The sequence below is a fragment of the Cryptomeria japonica genome, chromosome 11, assembly GCF_030272615.1.
Source record: "Cryptomeria japonica chromosome 11, Sugi_1.0, whole genome shotgun sequence".
NCBI classification, from domain to species: domain Eukaryota; kingdom Viridiplantae; phylum Streptophyta; class Pinopsida; order Cupressales; family Cupressaceae; genus Cryptomeria; species Cryptomeria japonica.
Window position 1 is genome coordinate 315,662,442 of NC_081415.1, and position 9,740 is coordinate 315,672,181.

Sequence of the window (9,740 nt, forward strand, 5' to 3'; positions counted from 1 at the left end):
TGTTTGTGTAAACATGTTTGAAGAGAAGCAATAACAAATAGATATTGTTCCTCTATATAGAGGATTGTTTCTTATCACACATGAGTGTTGATGGTTTATTTTTTTAGTCTCTATTTTTAACTTGAACTTCCTATCATTATTGTTCCATCATGTTGTTGTTTTACATTCCTACCCTATTTGTCAATATTGGTTGCCACCAGGGAGGTATATTGTCACCAACATTTCTATGATTGAGATTTTGAGTGGTGATAGGTACCACATAGAGACTCATTAGCACAATTTGATAGAGCTCTAAAGACACAAAATGACATTATATAATGTGTCGCTTGATAGCAAGTTGTAATGCTTTGAATAATAAAAATTCCCTAACTTTACTTGATTCATATATTTTTCCTATATTTCCTAGATAGTTAAACAATCTCACATTTACACCTAATTTTTGCTCATGAGATAAAAGTTACTTGTTGTACATTTTCCCTCTTTTGTAGGTTATCAAGGAGGGTGCACACTAATGGAGAGACTCACATATTGACATTCAATGTGATCCATTATTTTATATGGACCTTGATATCCTTTTTTATTTGAATATTTACTTTACATGCATGTTTTTGAGTGTCACATACTTGAGATACATGATCATTATCGGATTCGCACACACCTCAAAATGAGGGCAAAATAGAGTGGTTAAATCTTCATATCTATGTTACTTCCTATTTAGTTCTGTGTCCATTTTGAGAGAATGGATTAATAAATTTACATATTGATGAATGATATAATCTTTTGTAAAGTTAGGCTTAATCATATAGCCTTCACCCCTTCCCTTGACACACATTCCCATATATTTATCCTCAACTTATTCATTTTTGAAAATATTCCAGTATAAACCACAGTTATTATATCCAACATGATCATACATTAATTTTGGACACACCCTTCCCTATTTCATCACCCTAAGCCATTTCCATGAGTGTGGGATTTATTCCATGTCTATGGTTTTGACCCCTAATTTTTCAAAACTCACATTCCAAATTTGGTTGACTCTCATCCATTTCACTAGCCACTGTGAGCTAATCAAACATGCTTTTGCATGGTTAGTTATTGTGTGATCACAATTAAAGCCATCAATCATATTCATTTTCACCATCCAAAAATCTAGTATTTAATTTTTTCATCATAGAGCTTCTAAGGAGCAACAATTAGAAGAAAATTTCAGTTTGGTGAACTAAATGAATCAAGGTTTGCCCATTCATAAATATTGCTAACCTTTAGAGTAGAGAAGACACACAACCAATAATGCTTATTGTTTATCATTTTTTGTACATGATTATAGAGTTGATCTTTCCTATGGTTGGGCCTAGGGAATCATGTCCCCTAACAATTTTGATAACCCTCTCAAGTTATTTATTAATATTGCTAATCTTTAGAGTAGAGTAGAGGCACACAACCAATATGATTAGTATATATATAAGTGTTGAAATGACTTAAGATTGAATACAAATCTTGCATATATAATCAAAAGCACCACTTATTGTAGTATTCCATATCTTATGATGCTTTAAATTTTATAATTATTATATGATTATTCATCTTTGAACCTAAAACTAAATGTTTTTTAATTTCCATTTACTTTCTTGAATGAACATCTAATTCAAAATTTGTACATTTTTTTTAGATAAGTGCTATCGAGTATGGGGATAGCACCCTATATTGATAATAAAAAGTATTACATATGCACTGGACCCCCAAAAAGGATATGACCCATACCAGAAAAACAAAAATAGTCATCAACCAATCAAAAGCCAAAGACGCTACAAAAGCCTCAAAATAGTCACAATACGAGTACCCAAAGTTGCCACCTTTTCAATGTTGTTGTCTGACAACCAACCCAAATCTTCATTCATCATCCTACGAAATGGACCCATTTTGCCAGTGGAGACCCCTGCACAATAAACATCCCATGCATTGCCCATAAAATTCTCTTGCTTTGTTCGCAACTCTGCCACAACACCTTGGTTCTCATCTTCGGAATCTGAAACATCCACATCCGAGAGGAAGCACTCAGGATTGAAGAAAGGACCCAAGATGCTCGCCCATTCCTCTTCCAGCTCTGAGATGACATTTCCTACTACATTGACATCCACATCCCTGACAAACTCGTCCATTTTCTCAATTTATGCCTCCTTGGAAGGAAGAATGTCCACTAGCAGGCAAAGAATGATCTCATAAATGAAACCATCGCATTAGTGCCTTTCTTCACTGAGTGTGTCCTCAACAATCGCAACAATCACTACCTGTCCTTCGACGTCAATATCGAACAGTCGGTCACATTTCTCTGCCAAAGTCTCATCACGACATGTACAACTCAGTTCGAAATGATGAACCATGATTCTGAAATAACTGTGAAGAAAGCCTCCTAAAAAACAAACCCAGTCTTTGCACGAAATTACTAAACTGAAAACTGCTATGTGAATCCTCCAAACATCCTAAAATATCTGGTTGGGAAACAATATCGAGGTTTCTGCCTGAACGAAATCCAAGCAATCTTCCTTTGTTGTCTAAGAAAAGAAAGGAGAGCACCGTATAATATGTGTGTCATCACACACACCACATGATGAAACCCTCGAACTCAAATTATCTCCTAATCATGCAAAGACAAGGAAATTGGATCTACCCAATCTCAGACCTAGGGACTGATGATTTCTCTCAAATCAAGATCTACAGTAGAGCGTCTGGAATCTCATCCGCTGAAGACAACTGTCTGGAACATGAACTGGATATTCCCATGTTGGCTAGGCAATTTGCCGCTGAGTTGCCTTCTCGGTATGAGTGTGTGAAAGTACATTCAGAGATGAGCCCTGTAAGGTGTTGAATCCTAGGGATCCAACAATCTAGCTTCTAGTCCATGAATCGCTGATTGGATATGCCATTGAGGATAACCTATGAATCACCTTTAATCATAACCTTGTGAATCCTATTCTCCACACACCATTCAAGACCTACCTTGAGTGCTGATACTTCAACAATTTTGTTGGTCGATACATCCATTGGACCATATTTAGCTCCCACTAGATCGTTGGATTCATCATGGATAATTTCCCCATAACCAGACTCACCTGAATTCCCTCTGCAAGCCCCATCGAAATTCATTTTCAAACACCCAGAGGAAGGAGGAGTCCACTTAATATTTTTTCTATAGGATTTCAAGTCAGAGAATTTGTAGTCGTTGTTCTTTGACAATAGCCAAATGTTTTCCATAGCCATATCCCATTTAGTATATGATTTATAAGTTCTACCAAGAGTCTTAACATTAACCACTTCTTCGATGGCATGTTTAATCTTTGGAATGAGGAAATCAACTTCCATAGCCTCATCATTAAAAATATGATGGTTTCTCTCCTTTCCAAGGTTGCCATGTCAACATGGATGGACTCACAACCCAAAGAATACCCCATTTGGAAGACTTTGCCTTATTTGGCCAAGAGCAGAGAAAGTCTTTTAGCGACCGATTCCTGACCAAATGACACTGCAAACAATCAAGAAGCCAATCCCAACATTGCTTTGCGTAGGGGCACCAAAAAAGTAAATGCTCGACTGTCTCTCCATCCTTTTTACATAATGTGCACATGCTGGGTCCCGAGATGCCAATAAATTTTAGTCTCTCCCCCGTAAGAATACGTCCATGCAACGCGATCCACAAAAAAGCACCCACCTTAGGTAGAATGCTTTTATGCCAACACATTTCCCCAGGCCAATCAATATCTTTCTCTTCGTGTCTTTGTAATTTGTATCCTAGTTGCACTTTATACATTCCTAATTTGGCCGCACACCACAGCAAACTGTCATCTTCATAATTGTAGTGGATCTTTTTCTTACTGCATAGCAATTCATCCAGTTTCTTCCAGTTTTCCTAGTTCCATTCGCCCACCACTTTCCAGTCTATCAGGGTGGTAGATCTAGGCACGTGTTGCATATAGTCTGCAACAAAGGTCCGACTGTAACTTCCACCTGATTGACCCAATCTTGGTTCTTGAAAGCCTCAGCCAAAGGGAGTGTCTCCATTCCACAAGTCTCTCCAAAACCTTGCCTTTTTGCCATTGCCAATTTTCCAAGTCAAATGCTCCGTAACGATTCTCCTACTTTCCCAAATAAATTGCCAGACGAGGGATCCTCCATCTGAATTTGCTAATGTGAATATTCTTTCCGGATCTGGAGAGTCAAGATATTTTCTGGATAAAATTTTGCACCAAATTTTCTGAGGGTGCATGTACATTTTCCATGCCAACTTGGTGCCAAGTGCCAAATTGTGCAAATTCATTTTCCTCATACTAGCCCCACCCTCATCTTTGATTAAGCAAGTCGTATCCCAGTTAATCAAAGGGATTTTCTTCTTGTCTTTGGACCCTTCCCACAAGATTTTTTTAAGTAATCCATCAAGATCATTTGCAGCTTTGGAGGATAATATGAAACATGACATATAATAAATAGGTACAACTGACAATACTGACTTGATCATTTGTATCCTTCCAGCCTGTGTAAGCCATTTGTTTTTCCACATTTCCGCTTTGGTGTGACATTTGTTGATCACCTCCTCCCAAAGTTTGCTTTGGAATCTCCCTACAGACAATTGCACTCCAAGATATTTGATGGGGAACTCACCAATCTGAAAACCCAAAATATTTGCAATATTCAATTGGGTTCTCTTGCTAGTATTGATGAAGTAGACCATAGACTTAGTTTTGTTCATGCTTTTCCCTGACCCAACCTCATATTCCTCCAAGATGGCTTTGATTGTCTTTGCTTCCCTCTCCGTGGCCTCTCCAAAAAGAATAGTGTCATCGGCGAATTATGAATGAGATATAGGATTTAGATCTTCATGAATTGAAACGCCCCTCCAGCTACCCAAAACCACTAACTTTTTAATATTTCTACCAAGAGCTTCTGCCATCAGAACAAACAGGAAGGGTGACAGGGGATCTCCTTGTCTTAACCCATTAGTGGCATGAAAAAAACTGCACACCGAGTCATTAACAATGATCGAGTAGCATATAGAAGAAACATAATGTTTGATACAATTTAGCCAACCTCTCTCAAAACCAAATTGCTCTAGAATAGAAAACAGAAAGGTCCAAATTACCCGATCATAAGCTTTGCTAACATCTAGCTTCACAATCATTCCATGCTTCATGTCTCTACTCATGGTATGAATTGTCTCTGCCACAGTGATAATACTGTCTGCAATCTCCCTCCCCGGTGTGAAGCCATGTTGTTTAGGTATGATCAATTTGTCCAGAATAATCTTCAATCTATTGACCATTGCCTTGGATATGATTTTGTACAAAGAATTGCACAACGTGGTTAGTCTGTAATCGACCATGGTCTCACAAGTCTTCTTTTTGGGAATTAATGCGATCATGGTGTTGTTGATTTGTTTGACAAACTTACCTTTCTTGCAGAATTCTTCAACAACCTTCCAGATGTCTTCTCCCATTAAGCACCAACACTTCTGGAAAAACTCCATAGTCACCTCGTTCGGGCCTAGTGCCTTGTGGGGATGGAGTGCAAAAGTGGCGTCCTTGATTTCTTTGATCGTGAAAGGGCGCATCAGATATTTGTTGTCCTCCGGAGTTACTTCTCTATCAATAACCTCCAACAAATTTGAGAAACTGCCATGTGTTTGGCCATCCACCAATCTCGGAATCTGTTTGAAATATTCAACTGCAATTTCCTCAATCTCCTCTATCTTTGAGAATTGCAACCCTTCTGAATTCTTGATGGAGTCAATTCTATTTTTACCTCGTTTGGCCTTTACCGATTCATGAAAAAACTTGGTATTCGCATCTCCTGCGCTAATCCACAATTCCCTTGATTTTTCATGCCAATAGATTTCCTCTTGAAGCAGAATTTCAGAAAGATCATTTTTAACTGTTTTTCTGCTAAGAAATCGTCTTCCGACATGCAATTAACAATGATCAAACTATTCAAGTGTCAAGCTCTTCCTCTATTCTGATTTTCTTAGCAAATATGTTTTTGAAAGAGGCCACATTCCAAAGTTTTATTTTATCTTTGATAAACTTCATCCTCTGAGAGAAACAAAAGTTGGATGTGCCAACAAAAATATTGCTATCTAGCCACCATGTCTCCAGATTTTTGTGAAAATTAGGATCCCTCCACCACATACTTAAGAACTTGAAATTCCCCTTGACCTTTGCTTGAGAAGCATTGAAGCAAGTCTGAACCAGGAAGTGATTAGAGAGGGAAATAGGCAAGATACTTGATTCCAAGTTAAAAGAGGATTTGATCCAGAACGCTCCTACAAAAAGTCTATCAAGCCTCTCCGAAATGCTTGCAAACTTTGCTCTTCTATTAGTCCAAGTAAAACATCCGTTTTTCGATACCACATCAAAAAGATGATTGTTGGAAACAAAGTCCCTGAAGTCTTGCATAGCTTGCTTGGACATTCTTAATCCTCCCTTCTTTTCATCAATATCAAGCAATGCATTGAAATCCCCCGCCACCATCACTTTCTCCCAAACTGTAGTTTTGATTTGCTCTATAATTTCAGTCCATACTTTGAGTTTGTCCTCTGTTTTGGTAGGTCCATACACATTAAACAATGGAAACTCGAGGTCTTCTTTTAAAAATTTGACCCAGCAGTAAATCCAATTCTCTGATTTCCGAATCAATTTAATGAAAACTTTATCAGGGTCCCATAAGGTTGCCAATCCACCCGCAAAGCCATTAGCTTCTTGAAAAAAAACCACCCCAATTTTTGCATGAAAAAAGAAAACTTGAAGATTTATCCATATTTAGCTTGGTCTCTTCCAACAAAATAACTTCACTCGATATTCTAGCCAAAGCGCATTTGACCAAGCGACTTTTGTCAGGGGTCGAAAGTCCCCTGACATTCCAAGTAGTTATCTTCATTTCATACCAAGGGAGAATCCATCTCCCTTGGCTTTTTTCAAGAAATCCAACACGCTAATAATCCCTTTCTCTTTGGCCCTGTCTTCTCTCTTCTTGCGGTTGCTTTTCCTACCTTTGACACCTTTAGCCTTTCCCAACAAAATGTTTGCGGATTGACTAATACTTCTGGGATCGATGTTGTCCAATTCATCATCCAAATGAAACTCATCTTACGAATCCAAATCATAGTTGATTTCATTATCTGAAAGGCCTTTGTGATTGATAGGGTTCAGACTGGATGGGGACAATCTACCATCATCCTCTTTTGCATTTTCCAGGCGTGCACCAGAGCAATTTTGCTTAGGGGATGGCGGTTTAGATGACAAAGTTGGAGTTTTGGCAACGACATCACCTTTGTTTGCATTGTAATCATTAACTGACTGTTCAACTTCTTGACCCACTTCTTGGCATTTCTTGTAGGTTTGATAAAGACTCTGCAATCTGCACTTTGATGGTTCTTTAAACTGCATCTCCCACAAGTCGGTTGATAAGCTTCAACTTCCACAAGCTGCATCCAAACATTGTCCCCTGATAAACATGATAGTTTAGAAGGAATCTTTTTCACATCCGCGATCTTCAGCCTTGCATACAAGTATGATTCACTTTCCATAATTCCATTATCAATATCAATCAGCGTGCCCAACGATCTTCCAATTTTTTCAAGGCATGAATCATTCCAATATTCTAAAGGAAGGTTGTACAAATGAATCCATATGGGATGATTGTATACCGCCAAGGGTAATGGATTAAAATTAGGTTGCCAAGGCTACAAATATAACAGGCAATCCTCCACAAACCAATTCTGGTGAATCAAAATTTTATTTCTCACTTCTTCATCCATGAAGATGACATTGAAAAATCCTTTAGGCGTGAATTTGATAACCACTTTGGAATCCCAATTGCTATACACCCAATCTTTAATTTGATTTCTGTTGAATCTGAGTCCAATGAATTTGCCGATGATTGCGTGTTTTATCCACAAATCCAAATCTTCTTCAACTTCGCTTGTGATGTCAATTTCCACATCTTTCGCTTCCGCCTCTAATGACACTTCTTTTTTACTAGTATAACTAGGATTCAAAGGTTCTCTCCAACCGTTCATGTTAGATTTTCTGCCATGCTGAAACTGTCTCTGAAACCCTCGACCTTCCCTCCACCGCTTGGTTTTCCTCTCGCCGCCCATGTTCCTCTAGTGTGAGAATTTTAATAATTCAAAATTTGTACATACTCCTTCAATTAATCTAAATTAATTATGTTGAAGGCATCTTCTTATATGAGATGCACAACTTGCAATAAAAGACCTACGATTAAAATTGCTCTTTAACTTAACAAAATGATTGAAATCATCTGAGTCATGCATTTTCCTCTTCTACCATTCACTATTCACACATTAATGTGGTTGTATGCGTGCATATAGACACATCGTGCACGACTTTCTGTAGAACAAAAAACTTTAATCTACTGTTGAAAAGTACCATTCTAATTTCTTTATTTAACATTTCTATGGGCGAAAAGTTGTCGATGTCGAAGATGTGTACGAAACAACTATAACACGTTTTCAACTATATTTAGAGCTAATAGCTATGTTTTTTGCTATAATAGTAAGTTGTGGTTTTTGACTTTATCTGGGACGTCTATTGGGTTGATGTGGAATTTAAAATTCAGGCTAGTTGTGTGAACATTTTCTATCATTCATGTCTGCGATTCTATAGCCCTCATTTGTGTTCATAGAAAATAGAGAGACAACACACATTATTAATAGCTATCTTAAAATTGATTAATTTTTTACTGCTACAAATAAATGTCATTTGTTTATTTTGCGTTTTTTATTTTATATAATTATTTTATGACCCTTGAGTGTTTGACAATCTTAATACTTCTCTACCTGACACGCTGCAGAAATTAACTAGCAAAATACAAACATACCTACTTAAAGCTCATTTCTAACAAAATTATTTATTGAATTTTGAAATTTTTTTAATTGCTCTTAGTAAAGCAATGAATTCCCACTGTGTATGCCTTCAGACTTTTGCTTTTATTTGAAGAATATATATGCACATTTTCTATAGATTTTTTATTTAAAGAGAAATATGCTAGTAGGTAATGAACTAATGTATTTCAAATGTAAAGAAATAATACATATAGTAATCTATTTTTATTATTAAAAAAATAATTATTTATTCTTTCATACATTTTATATATAATGAGGTGGTGCTTTAATGGTAAGTATCTATTTTGTTCTAACACTCTTTTAATTGTGCATATTATTTGGTCTAACATATTAAAAATATATTTTTTATCCATTAGCAAGTTTTTAGTTTTTTCAAAAAATAAATTTTAAATGGATGTGAAGAGAGAGACTAGAATATATATTTTAAATAAAATCTTTATAAGGTAACATATTTATCTTACAAATAACTAAGATAAAATACAGATATGAAGATATTTTTTCTTAAGTGTTTATTAGTGTCTTAAATGTGAGATTACAAATCAATTTTTATCTTTTTAATAGGTCTTATTTTATTTTTAAAAAACTATTTTGTTTTTGTTACAACTTAAAATCTAAATTAAATTAAAAGTTAGAGTGTGATCGAGATTTCTGTCTACCTCTCTTTTATTTACTCCATCTCTCCTACCCACCTCCCCCTTCTCTCCAATCTCTCCTAGTCTCTTCTTCATATTCGTCTACCTCAAACAAAGACATCTAAAATGATAAACTTCAACTCAAACAATATATTTCAACACTTAAACCGTACTTAGGTTCATAGAGTGATAAT

The 9,740-nt window shown here is 36.3% G+C and overlaps 1 protein-coding gene across 1 annotated transcript; it reads right to left on the reverse strand.

Annotated features, from left to right (window-relative positions):
• Positions 1 to 4,843: 4,843 nt before the first annotated feature.
• On the reverse strand, positions 4,844 to 7,433 carry LOC131860194 (uncharacterized). Its single transcript, XM_059214572.1, has 4 exons — positions 7,217 to 7,433; positions 6,932 to 7,132; positions 6,187 to 6,745; positions 4,844 to 5,945 (listed from the first exon to the last, which is right to left on the reverse strand). Exons 1-4 carry the CDS (start codon positions 7,431 to 7,433, stop codon positions 4,844 to 4,846), a joined length of 2,079 nt encoding a protein of 692 aa, XP_059070555.1.
• Positions 7,434 to 9,740: the final 2,307 nt, after the last annotated feature.